Source organism: Apodemus sylvaticus, chromosome 6 (genome assembly GCF_947179515.1).
Source record: "Apodemus sylvaticus chromosome 6, mApoSyl1.1, whole genome shotgun sequence".
Taxonomy (NCBI): domain Eukaryota; kingdom Metazoa; phylum Chordata; class Mammalia; order Rodentia; family Muridae; genus Apodemus; species Apodemus sylvaticus.
This window is the reverse complement of record NC_067477.1, coordinates 100,778,411-100,797,297: the sequence shown is the minus strand read 5'-3', so window position 1 is coordinate 100,797,297 and position 18,887 is coordinate 100,778,411. Positions and strand designations below refer to the sequence as shown.

Here is an 18,887-nt window from a genome sequence, read left to right as displayed (position 1 = left end):
TGAGGAAGAACCCGAGGACCTACCTCCATTGGCCAGGAGGTTCTCCTGCACTTTGCCCTTGGAGTCTTCCATGACTTCCACCACACTCTGCGCCATTCTCTTTATGAGGCTTTGGGAGAGAAGAAAGAGCCCGTGAGGTGAGGAGCTGCCGGCAGGGCCTCTCTGCCCGCCCATCCTGCTGGCAGAGAACAGAGCCCTCACAGCTGCTGGGGGCAGCAATTCAGCAATCTGTAAGGAGAGACTTAAAACATTAAGAACCTTTGAACCAGTCATTCCACTTCTGGGAAACCATCTTGAGGAAACAGGAAAAAAAATACAGAAAAGCTTTCTGAATAAAAATATGTTCTTTGCGGCACCGTTGCTGACAATAAGAAATTGGAAGCAACCTGCAGGTTCAACAATAGAGAATTGTTTGAGGATGGTCTATCCAGCAAGGGATTATTAGGCTGACATTGAAAATAAGATTTACAAAGAATTTCAAATACTGTGGAACAAGGCATGTATTATAATGTGAGATGGAAAAACACAAGGCAGAAACTTAGACAATCACTGGCTGTGCTATGGGCAAATATTTCTACTTGATACTTCTTTTTTATTATAATCTGGTAGTCATTTTATAAAAAAGCCAAACCTTGGGCCTCCAGTAAACCTACTAAAAGATCTAGGCCATCTACCAGATCACAGAGGGGAAGGCAATACATTCTCCTTCATTCTCTCGCCCTCTCCCTCTACCCCTCTTTCCCTTGCTCTGTTTCTCTCACACCATACTCCAATTGATACAAGGTCTCCTATGCTCCAGGATGTCCCCAAGGTTACTATGTAGTTAGAAATGACCTTAAACTTCTGCTCCCCCTGTCGTCAGCTCCCCGGGGCTGGAAATGCATTCTCATACCCCTATGCCCAGTTATGGGCAGGCACAAGTCCCACTGACCACTCATAGTGTGGACCCTTGGGACTGCCACAGACACTGAGGCAGAGAAACACCTTGAAAGACCCTGTGGTTGAGAGGAAGAAAGGGAAGAGGTAGGCATGTTTCCTTCACTAAAGTAATAGAGCTGATAGCTGACAGAAACTGGAACACACACGTATGACGCAGTCTAAAATGAACAACCACAGCACCTGCCTAACCTGTGTGAGGCCCTGGGGTTGATCATCAGCACTGCTTAAAAACATAAACAATCAAACAAATGAGTGAACAGGGCTAGAGATACAGCTCAAGTACTTGCCCAGCAGATACAAATCTCCAGCACCATAAAGAATATGCAATGCCAGCTGGGAGATGATGGTGCACGCCTTTAATCCCAGCACTTGGGAGACAGAGGCAGGTGGATTTCTGAGTTCAAGGTCAGCCTGGTCTACACAGTGAGTTCCAGGTCAGCCAGGAATACACAGAAAGACCCTGTCTTGAAAAACCAAACCAAAACAATAAAACAAACAAACAAAAAAAGATTATGCTATGCCAGCACTCCGGGAGTGGAGGCAGGAGGATCAAAAGTTCAAAGTCATCCCTGGCCACGTTGAGACCAGCCTGAGATACATAAGACCCAGTCTCAAAAATAAGTAAGCTTGGGCATGGTGGTGTACCCTTTAATCCCAGCATCTGGGAGTCAGAGGCAGGTGAATTTTCAGTTTGAGGGCTGCCTAGTCAGCACAACAAGTTCCAGGTCAGCCAGGGCTACATAGTGAGTGAGACCTTCCCTTAAAAAATATATACATATTAAGAACTATTGTCCTCCAAGAACAAGAAACACACCAGTTATGCATTCTTCCAGAGTCTACCTAAGTGTACTCAATGCTTCTCTTGATGTCGACTCTCATCTGTAGGGGTCAACAGGTGTCAATTTTCCAATTTTTCTTAAGGCTTCTGGGAAGTTGAGTATTATCCCACCTCTTAGATGAGGAAACTGAAACAATCCGCTTCCCCTCAAGTGTCTGCAAGCAGGCTTCAAAGACAAAGCTCTGGGCCACTCTGTCATGCTACACTGTAGACACTGTGGCCTGTCCTGCATTTAAATGCCCACCAATGTGCCTGCATCTCTTTAAATAGACGTTAACAGTCTCACTTCAGATAGCACTGGCCACGAACCTAGCTAAGCTGTTTTCTGGGCCTTAGACTAGGGTGGTACCAACAGTGTCAAAGGTTCTTTGTAGAGAAAATAATGCAGTTCCAGGTGTTGCTGTGAGAGACCAAAAGATGTGCTCTGGGCGCCAGTCTGACTGCTCTGGATTCTCTGCCCTCTGGCTCCCAAGTGGGGTCAGCCTGCTTCCCCCTGGCAGCGCTCTCAGCTCCTGTAGCCTCAGGGTGGTCTCAGCCCAGGTCCCTTCATTATCCCTTAAGACTCTGCTATAGTCCCACCCAACCCTGGGCCTCTCTGTCACAAGAAGACTTCCTCCAGTTACCCTAAAATGAGTGTGCCTCCTGTCATCTGCTGGGACTCAGATTCAGTAAGAGATTTTATATACTAACGAGCCAGCTACCGTGCACCAACCACTATTGTAGGTGTTGAGACTAAGCAAAGTCCCTCTAGTCACAGAATTTCAGTTTCAGTGCTACTGAAAGTTCCTTTTCTTTTTTTCAAATCACCATAGTAACACATGCAAGCTGATCCTATTACCGTAGCCACTGCAACTTATCCAGTAATTACCTATTTACATGAAGGTAGTAGGACTCTGACTGCTACCATATCACCCGGCTCAGCAGCTGCTCAGCAATGTCTGTTGGATGAATAAACAAAACCAGTGCATCACAGCACCTCATCCCGTCTGTGATTTTCTACTGTTCTCCATCTGAGCCCCTTTGAAGTGTCTCGCTGCAGCAAATGTGGTCCCTCAGCGCGTACCTGGGTTCTAGACCACCTCAGAAGAGCATGTTCTGATGAAACCCAATGGCTAGAAAAGTCCCTTGTTCCAAAGAACAAAAGCAACTTGCTGCGATCAGCAACTGCAGTCACCAGAGAATTACCATGTCACCTAACCAGAACAATGTTTTTCTCAGCAAAACGAATGTAAGGGTCTCGCGCCTTTCTCAGATTTCTTTTTCTCCAATTCCACTATGTGTGTGTGTATCTCCCTTTCATGTCAGAAGGGGGCAGCTTCTGCATCTACAGCATAGATTCCCATCACCCTGCCTGGCCACAAGGCATTCCATAACTCTAGGTTGCTTCTCGTTTGAATTGATGTTGCAATGATCCATACATTTTACCTTCTTGTACAGGTGTGTGTGTGTGTGTGTGTGTGTGTGTGTGTGTGTGTGTGTGTCTGTAATGGGGTTCTCAAAGACAGAACCTACTGGAATAAAAAAAGAATGGTCAAAGTCACCTCTTAATACACCAAGCAAGTGTCTATTCCCCCCAGCATGCAGAAGCCTGCCTGTGTCCCTAAACCCTCACCAACACCAGCCTTGAGAATCCTTTTAGTCTCTACTGACAGCTGAGAAGCCTACACCTCACTGTCATCCCAGTTTGCATATTTGTGATCATCGGGGAGGCTGCATATCCCTCCCTCCTCAGGTCTGCTGAATATAGAAGGATGCTTTCTTCTGTGAATCACAAGTTCAAATCCATCCCGATCTCTCTTGTTTTGTTTTCCTCTCTTGCTTCCTTCACTGATTTGTATGAGTCTCCATGATTTGGTGACCTGATTCTGGTGACAAAGCGTTGGTACTTTTCTCTACAATATCCAGTCAAAATCAGTATTAAGCGTGGAAGGAATGGCTCAGTGGCCAAAGCCACCAAGCATAAAGACTCAATCAATCCCTGTGAGACTACATGATAGAGGGAGAGAAAGAACGTCTTTGAGTTCTCCTCTGGCCTCCACACATGAACTATGGCACCCACACATGTACACACAAACACGTACGCCTCTTTATTTTAATATTCTCATTTGTACCATATACACATTTACTGATTTGTAACAGGATGTTTGTTTTAATTGTTAATGATAATTCTACCAATAAGAGTACACACACACACACACACACACACACACACAAACCTAGATCATGGCCTCCAAAGTAGTTTCCTCAGGGCTCAAGAATGGAACTGCAGCTTATCCTCCCCAGAGGTACAGGTGGGAGAAATCTCAGATCCCTAGCTTCTGTAATTACAAGCCAGAAAACTCCTGCTGCACAGCGACCCTGGGGCCCTCCCAGGCCTGTCAGTAGGTAGGAGGGCAGAGGCTGCAGGCACTGGATGAATCTGGAAGGGAAGGCTCACTCCTCAGTCACCTGAGTCACAGTTCCCAGGACCGAAGCACAGAGCAGACTCTTCCTAAGAGGCCTTAAGACACAGTGGCCCTGAGTGATCTCTGCATATTTTATGGCTGATTCCCAGTGTCTGAGCAGCTCTGTCAGACAAGTCATCATCTAGAACCCCACCTGCCCCAGAAGCTGCAGCCCAGTCCTCCAGCCTTCTGGTAGGAAGTGTTAGCTTGCTCCATCTCTCAGGTTGTCAGATACAAGGTTCCAAGCTCCTGAGGGCAAATCTGAATTCTAATAGGCTTTGGAGTTGTTACTCAGTAGGTCAAGTGCTTGCTTCAGAGATTCCACAGAACCCATGCTAAACATAAAATAAACTAGTGTGACAGTGCATGTTTATAATCAGTGCTGGGGAGGCAGAGGTAGACAGGTTCCTCAGACTTTCTGGCCAACCAGCTTAACCTACTAAGTGAGACAGGTCCCAGGGAGGAGAAGGGGGAGGAGGGAGAGGAGGGGGGAGATGGGGAGGAGGGGGGAGATGGGGAGGAGGGAGAGGGAGAGAGGGGCAGGGAGAGGGAGGGGGAGGGGGAGGGGGAGGGGGGAGAGGGAGATGGGCAGGGAGAGAGGGGCAGGGGGAGGGAGAGAGGGGCAGGGAGAGGGAGGGGGAAGGGGAGGGGGAGAGGTAGATGGGCAGGGAGAGAGGGGCAGGGGGAGGGAGAGAGGGGCAGGGAGAGGGAGGGGGAGGGGGAGGGGGAGAGGGAGAGGGGCAGGGAGAGAGGGGCAGGGGGAGGGGCAGGGGGAGGGAGAGAGGGGCAGGGAGGGGGGGGGAGAGGGAGAGGGAGAGATTTGGAGAAGTTTAGTAAAACAGGATAGAGCTGCCCAGATGCCTGGAGAGAGAAACAGGTTATAGGGCCCGAAACTTCTCAAGGACTGAAGCACCAAGAACACCAAGAACAAGGCTTGGGAGCCTTCTTTGGTACACCAAAGGGACTCCTCAGGGCATCACCCGAATCCTCACTGAACAAGACAAAGCCGGAGAGCTGAGAAAATTGAGGCAGACAGCCAGGAAATCTGACCCCGAGTCACACACTCTGTCCTAAGCTCCAGTGTCTATCACAGAGACAGGTCTCCCTCTGCCCCAGGTGCTGAAGTGTCTCCAGGGCAACCAAAAGCTCCACAGTTCCCCTGTGCCTCACTGTTTCCAAACAGGAAACACCATCCAGGAGAAGTGCCTGGCAAGAAGTGAGCCTAGAAGCTTCCACAGAGGGTAGGATGTGTGACTCACTGCTTCCACCTCTGCCAAAGGACAATGGCATGCAGTCAGTTGCAAAGACATAGCATCGGGAAGGCGTAGCAGAGAGTTTCTTAACATAAAAACAAAGGTCAAATGAAGCCTCTAGATGTGCCTGGAGGTTCTCCACTCCAGGAAGACACACCTTGCTTTAATTCCAACCGACTTCCACAGACACTGGAAGTTCTGATGACAGCAAGTTTAAGGAGCTGGTTTTGGAGGGGCATACCTGTGATCCTGGCTACTCAAGAGGCTCAGAGTAAAAAGATGGAAACCGCAAGGCCTGTCTAGAAGGTAGAGTGAGCTGAAGAGCAGGAAGCCTGGACAACTTTGTGAGGTTTTGTTTAGGGGGGGGGCGGAGTCTGTGGACAGAACTCAGTGTCTGGTAAGCAAGCATGAAGCTATAAGTTCAATTCCAGGACACACACACACACAAGTCTTTTCAGAGAACCCTGCCCCTATCCCATACACTGTAGAGCCACTCAACCAGATTTTTTTTTTTTTTTTTTGCATTCTAGGACTTGGATACTATTGCCCAGCAGAGTAGGCTCTCCAGAGGTGGAGGAAGGAAGATCAAGAGTTTAAGGTCATCCTTGGCTTTATAACAAGTTCACTGCCAACCTAGGCTACATGAAACCTTGTCTCAAAAACTAAAGACAACAGAAAGCCAAAACACCCTAAGCCATTGTTTGCTTGCCCTGAGAGGAGACACAAGTAAGGAAGACTGCTAGATCAACTCCCAGAGGACTGTCAAAAATGCACTGAGGTCCCAGGGCCTCTTAAGATGAATTTATTCCCCCCTAAGAATCAACAAAGAAAAGGGTCACTACACAGACATTTATATTTTGAACACCAACCAGCACAACCACTGAGCTGGGCTCCAGGACACACAAGGTGAAGGGCACCTGGGGAGGTGCCCAGGGGGTGCATGAACAAACACAGGGAACAGGTAAAGCAAGAGAGCGGAACTACAGGTGGCTAATAGGCACTTGAAAGTGTTTAGTCTGGCTGGGAATCCAAGAAATACACACAAAAACAATCACACAGCCGCCTCCTTCTGCCAGGTAAATGCGCCATCTCTCAAGGACACTTAGCTGATGGGGTGAGGGAAAGGGCCTCTTGCAACACTACAGGAACAATTTAGCAATATGTGCAAATGGTTTCAATATTCCATGTGTGTGGTCTGGTGTGTGTATGTGTGTGTGTGTGTGTGTGTGTGTGTGTGTGTGCGCGCGCGCCGCGCGCGCGCGCGCGCGCGCATACGTGCTACTGGGAAGTAAAATCCAAGGAGAACCTATAATTGCAATCTGAGGGTATAATTTTAGGATAATCAAAAAACATAGAATTACATTAATGATGAAAGCAATACCTAAAAGAATGAAGATGGTTAACATATTCAATGGTTAATTATAATAGAATAAAATATGTATTCTATCCCCATGAGAGGAGGGAAGGAAGGAAGGAAGAAGGAAGGAAGGAAGGAAGGAAGGAAGGAAGGAAGGAAGGAAGGAAGGAAGGAAGGAAGGAAGGAAGGAAGGAAAGACATGCTTAGTGGTACAAACCTGTATAATCCTAGTACTCAGTAGGGCTGAGAGTACGACTAGGAGAGTTCAAAGCTAGTCTGGGCTACATTATAAGGGAGGCTCTGTCTTATAAAGCAAAAATGGAGGTTGGAGAATGGCTCAGCAGTTAAAAAGGCTTACTTTTCTCACAGAAGACTCAAGTGTGTTTCCCACCCCTGTCAGGCAGTTTTACAACTACCTGTAACTTCAGCTCCCGGGAATCTGATGTCCTCTTGTGGCATTCATAGGAATTGCACACACATGTACACACACACACTCATACACACACACACACACACACACACACACACACACACACGCGCTCGCGCATGTGCATGCAGGTAAAATCTTTAAAAAAGAATCAGCAGCAGGTCAGGTAATGAAGAAAATTTCAGAATCTCAAAGGTAGATGATACAGCTCCTGATTCATTCTTTAACAACACAGCCAATAGAATTAAAAATGAAAAAAAAAGCAGAAATAACAATTTTTAAAAATCAGCCTTCCAAAGATATAAGGATTAAAAAATTCAGAATACCTAAATTAAAAATAGGACAGCATTGCTAGGCGTGGTGGCACACAACACTAATCCCAGCACTCGGGAGGCAGAGGCAGGCCAGCCTGGTCTACAGAGAGTCCCAGGACAGCCAGGGCTACACAGAGAAAACCGAAGTGGTGGTGGGACGCCCCCCGCCCCCCCCCCTGCGGACAACACTGCACATTACACCTGAAAGCATAGCATATAATATACAGAGGCAAATTTCATTGCTTTTGCCTTTAAAAAAAAAAAAAAAAAAAAAAAAAAGCAAAGTCTGGTGTGATGGCCCAGTGGTTAAAGCAGAGAAACTAAGTTCCATCCCTGGGGCCTACATGGTGGAAAGAAAGAAAATGACTCTAATAAGTTGTCCTTTGAGCTATTTGTACACACACAACAAACAAACAAAAAATGTATTAAAAATTTTAAACTAAACAAGCAATTCAGTATACTTTCTTGGAAAAAGAAACAAAAGCACCCAATAAAGGCATCCAAATAAAGCAAGAAGGAACAAGATTATATGCAAACATTTAAAAATTTTAGAATTCATAGGTCACACAGGCAGAGAAGGGAAACCTAGGAATCGATCCACACCCGTTACAGTGTCCTCATGAGAACTCTGCATTGCTGCGCAGACATCCACCCTCAGCCATGGAATCAGTCAACTCTGAGACAGCTTCATGGAATCACTTGGGAGAAGAAAAGCCACCAGTTATTCCACATGACAGGTGACGTGCCCAAGGGCAAGAGGCAGGCAGCAACATGTCAGAGGAGTCCACGAGGCTCAGCTGAATGGCCACATACCTGTGAAATGCAATATACCAACCAGCACCACAGAACAGCTGAGGGGCTGTGAAAGACTCAACTTCTTAGAAGGGGAAGGGATGCCTTTTAAAGGTAAAATCATTAGGTTTCTTAAATTATTATTCTAATAATTTACAGAGTGAACTAACATGGGCATCGTGAAGGAATAAACTTTTCTAAAAACAGAATGCTCTCATAAGCGCGAGCCTTCCAGCTACATGGAAAAACACTCTTGTGCCCAAGTAAATAAATAATAAAAGGATATGGAAACAATACACCTTGAAAACTGTCCCTTCTCTGTTCCCCTGGGCAGAGGCAGAGCTGACAGGTTCCTGCTGCACGACTTAGAGGCCCCGCAAGCATTTATTTATCTAGTAACACATGAGTACCATTCAAAGAATTAGGTAGGCCATTCCCAAGGACTGAAGGATTTATGCATCTACTCTTTCTGCCCTAAGCTCTAGTACAGACCCGTAAGGCAAGACTCCTAAATACAGCCTTGATTGAGACTATTTCAGGGTGCTCGCAGCACACAATTGTCCTCCTTCCCCTTCAGGAAAGTGGCCTGGGAACACATACATACACCCCACACACACACACACACACTAACACACACCAAAACCAAAAACAATATATGGTGCATATAAACTTTCATTCTTTCATTCTTACCACACCTAGTGTCTGCTTTTAAAGATAGTTTTATGTCATCAGTGTTTCCCAGTGACAACCCTCATCCTGCTCACACGTGTGTGTTTCTTAAGCACGTGCTGCATTGCCATCAGGGGAGACTTGCATAATCAAAAGGCAGGGGACAGAAATATGAATGCCTATTAATGGGAAATAGCATGCAAACAAAAGAGTAACCTGAGAGCCAGAATTGTCCTGCACAAGAGCTTTCGCACCGTCTGGGCTTCTGTAAGGGAGGAGGCACTAGGTGTGTCAGAGGGGCAGCTAACGATCTCAGAGTCTAGGAAAAGGAGCAGCTGAACAGCCGACATTTCTGCAGGCCGTCAGGAAACAGTCCACGCTAAGCCAGCTGTGCAGGGCTTACACGCTGCAGCCCACACAGAGACAGAAAAGTGAAAGCTCGAGGCATCTACAGCAGATGTGCAGCTCGCAGGTTCTTTGCTTCTGTGCAGATCACCTGTTTTGACTGATTAGGACCTGGCCTTCCAGCTAGACATGAGTTATCTGAGGCTGGTGAGGCCTCCGTGCGGTGCAGAGCAGCCTCTAACAGAAGTTGACATAAGGGGACTCAGCTCCTTTTTCCTGGGTGACCGACATGCCTTCACAGGTTCAAGACTGGCATTACATCTGTCTCCTTTGCTCAGCCATGGTGGCAGAGCAGTGGCCACAGTTATCTCAGTTGTCTTCCTGGCTCCTGCTGTCTCGTGGCTTTTGCAAACTACTGTGATGAGGACTGCCCCCACCTATGTAAAGCCGACCTCCCACATAGAGCAAAAAGACTGATCAAGGATCAGAAAACACAATTTTCCTTTTTTTTTTGAGACAAGGTTTCTCTGTGTAGTCCCGGGTTATCCTGGAACTTGCTCTGTAGACCAGGCTGAGAACTCAGAGATCCTCCTGACAGCGCTGGGATGAAAGGCGTGTGCCACCACTGCCCGGCAGGAAGCACAATTCTTAGGCCATGATCTTCATGCACTTTGATAAGAGTATAAATGGGATGGACAGTTCTTCTAGGGGTTAACAGAGGCGTACCTACAATTGCATGTGCAAAGACTCTGAACCCGTATCTCTATTTTCATCCCTTTACATGTACACCAAAAAGACAGGTATCAGGGCACTGTTGGCAAAGGGCCAATGACTAGAAGATGAAAGCATCCAGCAATAAAGAGACAAGCAAGTCAGAGTCCAGATGCTCAAGGTAACACATCCATAAACAAACAAACAAATAGGCGGCCAGCCATGAGCTAAACTTTAATTGAGGTATATTATTAAGCAAAAGGAAAGAAAAATCAAGATACACAGTATATGCTATCATTTACATAAAATTATTCTCAGGCTAGACAGTTCTATCTGTATAGTCTCTTGAGATGGTCTCAAGCATCCCAGGGTGACCCCTATGCAAAGGGGATGGCCTTGAGTTATGGGTCCTCTTACTTCTGCCTCCTATCTGTTGAGATTTTAGTCAAGTGCCATCACACCCAGCATATTTCATTATTGAACTCTTGCTATTTTAGGCTGAGAGTAGTGGTACAGGCCTTTAATCACATCACTAGGGAGGGAGGCAGGCAAGGCAGGCAGAGGCAGGCAGATCTCTGTGAGTTTCAAGGCCAGCCTGGTCTACAATGTTCCAGGATAGCCAAGGCTGTTACACAGAGAAACCTTATCTCAAAAAACAAAAACAAACACACAAAACAAGAAAAGAAGGACGGACCAGTGGTTGTGCAGGCTTTCAATCCCAGGACTCTATAAAGTAAGTTCCAGGACAGCCAAGGCTACACAGAGAAACCCTATCTTAAACTAAGTAAAACAAACAAGCAAACAAACAACAACAACAAACAAAACAAAAAAGAAAAAAGAAAGGAAGAAAGAAAAAAGGAAAATAAAAAAAGAAATCTTGCTATGGTGACATAGCTGGTTTTGAACTCATGGACTCAAGTAATCCTCTGACCTGACTCCTGAGTGCTGGGCTTTGGGCATGTGCCACTGAACCCAGAAAGACTATATACATATTGACTTGTACTTTCACAGGCTATCTCTGGAAGCCTCTAGAAGTTATGATAACAAAGCTTCAGGAGAGAGATAATGAGGAGATGAGGGAACACAGAGGAGACAAACGGATTCAAAGAAAACTTAATTTCATTCTGTAGTCTTGTTTTGGACTTTTTTCCGTATGTGTATACATTACTAAAATCAAACTGTGTATACATTACTAAAATCAAGACGGCCATGTTGCCTTGGCTAGCGTTTAGCATGCTGAGGAAGTTTAAAGGCAGCCAGGGCTGCTGCACAGTTGAAGGCCAACCTAGGCGAGTCACAGAGACTCTGAACAAAAGGAGGGGAGAAGAGAGCAGAAGGAAGGGTGGGAGGGAGGGAGAGAGGGAAGGAGAGAAGGAAGGAAGAGAAGGAGAGGTGGAGAGAAGAAAGGAAGGAAGGAAGTTGTCTCCAAAAGTCAAAGCAACGAGGGACCCAGAGGACCCAGCACTGTTGACACAACATGCCCAAGAGAGCCCATGGGTTCTTTCTTCTGGCTTCTGAGACCAGGTTTAGACAAGTCACACTTTGGTTTGGCCAAAGCAAGAACACTGTGTCCTCTGACAACAATGTCAAATTCTTACTTGTATGTAGTAAATAAGAAATATTTTACCTTTCAGCAAAGGTATCGAGTTTCCCCAACTCATCAGAGAGACCAACAAGGGAATCCAAAGTCCCCACCTAGAAAAGAACCATAAAGGAGTTAAGTTCACAGGCTTTCAGGCCAACGAGCGTGAGGTGTTCTTGTAACAATTGCACAAGGGACTCTCACTTCATGTTGAGCTGGCTGCTTTTAGCCAACAACCAGACTAAAAAATGGAAAAACACTTTGGGGAAACATATAGACTGAGAACTGTATATTTTTATTTTATTACATGTCAGTATGTGTGAATGCATGTATGGGCAGATACTTATACATGAGGAGGTTAGAGGCCAACATGCCATGTCTTCTTCACTTTCTGTCTTGTTTTTTGGTACAGAGCCTCCCACTGAATCATGGAGCTCATCAGCCAGCTGAGCGCTGACCATGGACCTCTGTCTGTCTGCCCCGTGCTGCGACTAAAGGTGCACGCCAGTGAACCTGATACGGATGCTAGGGATTCAGACGTTGTTTCTCGTAGCTGTACATAGAATAGTTTACTACATGAAACTAGGACAGAATGACAGCAGAATAAGCTGACACGTCTCTCTCATAGGAAGGACTAACATGTTGGTGGCTGACCTCAGTCCAGTTTACAGAGGTCCTCTTTGGATTATTTAAGGTCTGTTTCTAAGTATAAAACTGAATGTGATGTCCAAACGCCTTCTGAAGTGTCTTTTCAGAGAGATGGGAAGAAAAGGTCTGCCTCCTTGGAGCAGGATTACAAGTAGGCCACACCCAGCTTTCTGCCTGGGTGCTGAGGCTTGAACTCAGGCCCCCACAGATGGTAGCCCAAGCTTCCTCCCTCCCTCTCTCCCAATCCCTCTCTCTGAAATAGGGTCTCACAATTTAGCCCTGGAACTCTTTTTGTAGAGCAGGCTGGCCTAGAATTTATAGTAACCCTCTAGTCTGCCTCTAGAGTGCAGGGTTTGTGGATGTGAACCACCCGGCCTAGCCTGGCCTAATCTTTGAGAGAAAAGATTGTTCCTGGGGCTGGAGAGATGGTTCATCAGTTAGGAGCACAGGCTGCTCTTCCAGAGGACCCAGGTTCCACTCCCAGCACCCACGTGGCAGCTCACAACTGTTTGTAGCTCCAGTTCTAAGGTCTCTGATGCCCAAAGGTACCAGTCACACACAAGGTACACAGACATACATACATGTAAACAAAAACTGATACAAACAAAATAATAAAGTAGTTTTAAAAAGATGGTTCCTATTTCCTCATCTTTAACATTTATTTCATCTTAGCTTCCCTGTCTCCAAGAGCCTCTCAGATCTTGAAACTCCCACTATATCTGGCCCCCACACCAGAATCAGAAAGACCCCAGACTTCCTGGACTACCTCTAGATCAAGAGAAGCATTGAAGCTCCCAAAGTCCATAGTCAGCTATGCAGTGGGTCTGTTTAGGTACAGCAGACTCTGAGGACCACTCTGAAGGGTCAGAGTGTGCATACACAGTGCCCTTCCACTTCCCACCTTCACTCTATGCACACGGCCTGCCCAGTTCATGCTTACCGATGGCTTCAGGTCCCGAAGGGCCACAGTTAACCTGGGGCTATGGCATGAAGTCCCACGGACACCTCTGTCATCTTCTAGCTCAGGATCATTTATCATCACTGTTCTACATTTAAGTCCTTAGCCCTGGCTTCTGAGAAGCCACCTCCTGCTCAGAAATCCCTGCCCTTCTCCAATCCATAACCTCCTCCCTCCTCCTGGGAGATCTTACCTTGAAGTCTGGTATGGCAAACTTGGTGTTGTGGGACAGGTTAGACTTTGAAGTTACGCTGTTCATCCTCTCCAGAGCTTGTAAATTTTCCTTATCGCCGGGGGCCGAAATAAGCCAAAACTCGGACATGTTTGTAAGTCTTCCAGTTATCTAGTTACTGACAGGCACCAAGACTAATGCACACAAACAGAAACAGGAGCAGAGATGTGTCTGGTCTACTTCGCCTTTCCTTACCTCAGAATTAATCCTCCCTGGACCCTGTCACTCTTTCCATTTGTCACGCCTGGCTTCCTTGACCTTCTAGTTCATTTTCAGCAGCTTTAAGGACAACCATTTGCTGCCAAGCAATACTGTACCCCTGCCCCAGGGAAGCTCCAGGTCATAGGGAAAGCTCACCTACCCTCCCTAGGTGGCTCTGATTGGCCCACACTGGTTCCTTGCATTCCCCAGCTCCAGTGTACAGCAGCTCTAAGATGGGCAGACAGCAAGCTAAGCACGGGAGGCTTCTGGGAGGATGTGTTTTCATCTTGGCTTGTTGTATTTTACGGAATCCAGGAAGGGTGGATGAAGATGGAAGACAAGGGATTTGTCACAGTATGATATCAGGTCAAGCCCAGATCTCAGCTGGCCAATCTTAAGACTGGAATTAGCTTTAGAAACAAACTTCAAAGAAGCATTTCAAAGGGCTACTGGAGTCTTCTGCTGAGGGAGATAGGTCTCGGTAGGACCAGGTAGCTTGCTGGGCCGGCAGAACCAGCAGTTTCCATAGGGGTGTAGGGGTCTCGATTTTTTCTGGTTATTCAAATGTACGCACATCCACATCTTCCCCCTCGGCCCGTTCTTGTTCTCTGTGCCTGTCACCCCCCTAGTGCATCCTATCCTGGGACACCTGCAGAAAACTGGAGAATCGCCGCGGGATAACCGGTACCCCCACTGAGTTCTTTTCTTCTCTCCTCCCATCTCACCATCTCTTTCGGACCTGAGACTCTGCCGGTCCCTGCTAACCTTGCAAATGCTGTTCTTTCCGACCTGAGTGAATATCGCCTGGGGACAAACTGGCCAGTGCGCAGCTCCTGGGGAGATGCCACCTGCCAAGCCAGGGAGAGTGCGGTGTGGGCACTGGTTTCCCGTGTTCCCACTGAGAAAGTGCACACCCGGACCACGAGGACCCACGGAAGTACCGATTCGACCGAGGGAACACATGTTGCCCCTCGCTCGTAGTGGCCTCAACAGCTCGCTCCCCACCTCTGACTCTTGTGCAGCTCGGCTTCGGCTTCGAGTCCTTACCAGGAGCGGTGGGAGACTGAGCTGTAGACCACACGCGGGAAACACCGGGCGGGCGGGCGGGAGGCTCCGCGGGAGCGCAAGGCCGGCTCCCGGGAGGCAGCGGCTTCTACGGTCCGGTGCGCGCCCCGCCCCGCCTTTTATCCCAGCGGGAGGGGCAACCCTGGGCCCCTCTGATATTTGCATACGGGCTGCCCGCCTCCTTTGGTGTCCGTGTCGGTATGGCGCTACTGGGGACCCAAGACTCAAGCTCCGGAAAGACACTATGTAGGCAGGGTACAGAGGGGGCACTAGTCGACGCAAGGGCTCTCAGGTCCCTTCTGTGCGTGGGTTTAGCCCGGAATTGGGGGTAGCTGGGAGCCTGACCCGATCTCCATCCGCTGAACGGAAAAGCTGGGCGCTAGTAGAGTGACCTCCGTGAGGCAGCGATAAGACAGATTCTCTAGAGGAGGGTCCTCCAGTCACAGCCTTTGCTTCCCATTCCCACTCCACCGCGGCCGGCCTGTCTCCAGGGAATCACCTGCTCTAGGGTGTTTCCGAAGTCCATGCACGAGAGACCGGGTTGACCCACAGAAAGCAGCGCAACAGGTTCACAGATGTTTTCCAACACACAAACACACACACCTGCAGGGAGGAGAGGCTCCTCTACAGTGTGCGTAGGCGCCAGCTTGCCCCTGGTTGCCCAGGAAACACCCATCTCTCCCCACCCACATAGTGGGGATTTAAAGCTGCTAAAGTCGTGCTGAAGGACATAACTGAGGTGGACTGCGTGCCTAGAGGGTTCAAGGCCCTGGGTTCCAGCCCTAGGACAGAAAAAATAATATGGGAAGAAAAGTCGCAACGGAGTTCAGTGTACCTAATGAGGTCTTACTAGCCCAGCCCAACGTTCATTTTGGTTCCCAGAAAAAAATAGGCAGGCAGCCGGGTAGCTGAGTGAACTGATAGGTAAGTAGGCAGGCAGGTAGGTAGGTAGGTAGGTAGGTAGGTAGGCAGATAGATGGGTAGGTGGATGGATGAACAGACAGGTAGGTAGACAGACAGACTGACTGACAGATAATTATAGGTTATCCTAAGACTAAGTACATACTTTATCTGTAATCAGATAGAGAAGTCATGAAATTGCTCAGCAGATAAAAGTGCTTGCTTCCAAATCTGACAACCTGAGTTTGATCCCGGGACCCCACATGGAAAGAGAGAACTGACTCCCAAAAGTTATCCTTTGATTTCTACAGAGGTTGCCTTGGGGGACTGCACATACCACACACACACACACACACACACACACACACACACACACACACACCAGACAGACTGATAGAGCAATAGATCTACAAAAATATTTGAAACTTTAATTCCAGCACTTGAAAGGCAGAGGCAGGAGGATCTCTGAATTCTACAGAGTGAATTCTAGAACAGCCAGGACTATACTGAGAAACCTTGTCTCAAAAAACTAAAAAAGAAAGAAAAGAAAAGAAACTTGAAACTAAAAAGGGGGAAACCCCAGGAATTAACTCATGAATGTAAAAACAAGACAAGATTCATACGGTGGCACACACCTTTAACCCTGGCTCTGGGAGACAGAGGCAAGCAGACCTCCGTGAGTTTGAGGCCAAACTAAATTATATATCAAGGTGCAGACCAGACAGGTATATATAGCAAGACCCTGTCTGATACATACATACATACATACACACACTAACATACACACATACACACACACACCAAAAACAAGGCAAAAATAAACACACACACACACACCTGAGAATTCATTTTCTAGGCTCTATAAGAGGAAACTCAGCTTGTCCTTCTCTGTAGACAATGACACTGGGTCTTCTGGAAGAGCTGATGCTAAAGGGGTTGATGAAGAAGTCATCTGTTGCTGCCCTGAGAAAGGATTCTTCTCTCTGCTCTCTCACACTAGCCATATCAACCCATTCACGTACATCCTTTCCCATCCCCGGGGAATGAACTTGATGTGTGTGAGACCTGCTGTGAGTCCTGGTGGGTGGGAAGCCCAGATCCAGGACACTTGTGGTTTGAGGCCAAGGTGACCCCTCTTCCAGGCTTTGTAGCGCTGGCGATCCTAGCACCTGCACTGCACATCATGGTGTTGAGACATTGCCTCGCATTAGTCAGTCCTTGCAACATGTCCTGAGGGAGGACACCTGAAACTGAGGGATGAGGAAACACTGTGCACAAGGAGTCTGCGTGCCCATTCCAGAAAAGGAGTGGCGTGCTGAACAGTTGTTGGGGTGGTCTCAGTCTTTTTTTTTTTTTTTTTTTTTTTGGTATAGAATAGAGTTTATTCAGGGTAGGGGATAGGAGTTAGTGGTAGAGAAAGGGGGAGAGAGGGAGAGAGAGAGAGAGAGAGAGAGAGAGAGAGAGAGAGAGAGAGAGAGAGAGAGAGAGAGAAAGAGAGAGAGAGAGAGAGAGAATAGAGAGAGGGAGAGAGTGGAGGCCGGCCATGACCACGTGGAGGGGGGAAGAGCCCCGGGGGCAGAGAGGTGAGAGTGTGGGAGAGCGGAGAGCAAAGAGCGCGTGGTCTCAGTCTTAGACTTCAAATCATTCCATTGTTTTCAGGCCAGGGAAACCAATATGATAGACTCGGGACCAGATGACACTGACAAAGGGGAGGAAAGCCCAGGGGATCAGATGAATAGCTCCACTAATGGAAGAACTACAAATGGACCTCGGGATTGGTGGTCTGAGGAGTGTGTCTTCACACTTGCCAGCAAGCCTACAGAATGTGGCATGCTTGAACTCATGAAATCCCTTATAGTCAACATTTTCTACCCTCCATTGCTAAAGGCCCCCGGCCTAGCTTCCTCAAGACTGCTGGAGTGTTAAGAGTGTCTTTGACTTTATGATACCATTCTTCCTATAAATCTGATCTCCTTGAGTTTGTTGTGATTTGAGTCATGCCATGGCTGGGGTGCTGTGCAGTGCAGAACACTTTCATGGTATGTCTGAGGCCCTGGTTTTAGTTATCAGCAATTCAAAATAAATAAACCAGTAAATAACTCAAACTGGTCATGGTACAGCACATCTGTGTCTGGGATGCTGAGCAGGAGGCTTTTGAGTTCACAGTGAAGCCCTATCTTAAGCGCACACACACTTGTACACAAGAATCAATATGATTTCAAAGTCAAATAATTCTAGGAAATCTGAAGGAGAAACCAATGAGCTGTGTTTCTACCACATCTTTCTCTTGAAAATCTGAACTCCTTCTAGTCTTTTATTGCCAATTTTTTAAAAGATGTTTTTGTTTTATGCTTTACTTGCATGCACGTCTGCACCTCTTGCATGCACGTCTGCACCTCTTGCATGCAGCGCCCTTGGGAATTATAGATGATAGCTAACCCATATGGTACTGGGGATTGAGCCTGAGTCTTCTGAAAGTGAGGCCAGTGTTTTTTACCACAGGTCCATTTCGCCAGCCCTCATTATCAATTTCTTGTTCAACATCTATATTTACAATGGAGACAATAGCTGTTTGCAAGGGCAGCTCAACTTTCTCTATGTAACCTTTCTTCTGTTTACAAAGATGCTTCAGGGCTTACTATAAAGAATCTGGGAATTAGGCAAAGTGGTGCCTGTCTATAAATATCATTACTTCCAAGGTTCAGGCAACGGGATAGCAAATTCCAGGTCAGCCTGGGCTATGTAACATGACCCTGTCTCCAAATACTGAAATAAAAATGTTAAAAAATAGAGAAAGTATAAAGAAGCTTAAAATACTACTAAAAAGAAGTTAAAAATAAAAATATAAAGAAGCAAAATATAATTCTGTGATCTGAGAATCATCACTGTTAACATGTAAAATCTGTAAATTTTAATACATATTCATATATGCAAAGGCAGACAGTTTTGTATGACTAAGTTTGTATGCTGTGCTTAAACTTCAAATCCTCTCTCTCTCTCTCTCTCTCTCTCTGTGTGTGTGTGTGTGTGTGTGTGAGCACGCATGTGTAAAAGACATGTTCTCTCACTCACAGAGGCCAGAGGTCAACTTCTGATGTCATCTTCAGGTGCCACCCTTTTGGTTTTTGAGACAGATTCATCACTGATTCTGCTAGGCTACCTGGCCAGGGAAACTTTAGGATCCTTCCATATCCATCTGCCCAGTGCTGAGA

General features: G+C 47.0%; 1 protein-coding gene across 2 annotated transcripts in view; it reads right to left on the bottom strand.

The window, feature by feature from the left end:
- Atp6v1c2 (ATPase H+ transporting V1 subunit C2) overlaps positions 1 to 14,855 on the bottom strand; it is a 36,898-nt gene extending 22,043 nt beyond the window's left edge. For both annotated transcript variants that reach the window (XM_052186067.1, XM_052186066.1), the window contains exons 1-4: positions 14,758 to 14,855; positions 13,471 to 13,643; positions 11,717 to 11,784; positions 24 to 109 (exon numbers count right to left, since the gene is read on the bottom strand). In XM_052186067.1, the coding sequence (XP_052042027.1) occupies positions 24 to 109; positions 11,717 to 11,784; positions 13,471 to 13,599 (283 nt within the window). In that variant the 5' untranslated portion in view covers positions 13,600 to 13,643; positions 14,758 to 14,855. The remainder of the gene's footprint in view (positions 1 to 23; positions 110 to 11,716; positions 11,785 to 13,470; positions 13,644 to 14,757) is intronic.
- Positions 14,856 to 18,887: the final 4,032 nt, after the last annotated feature.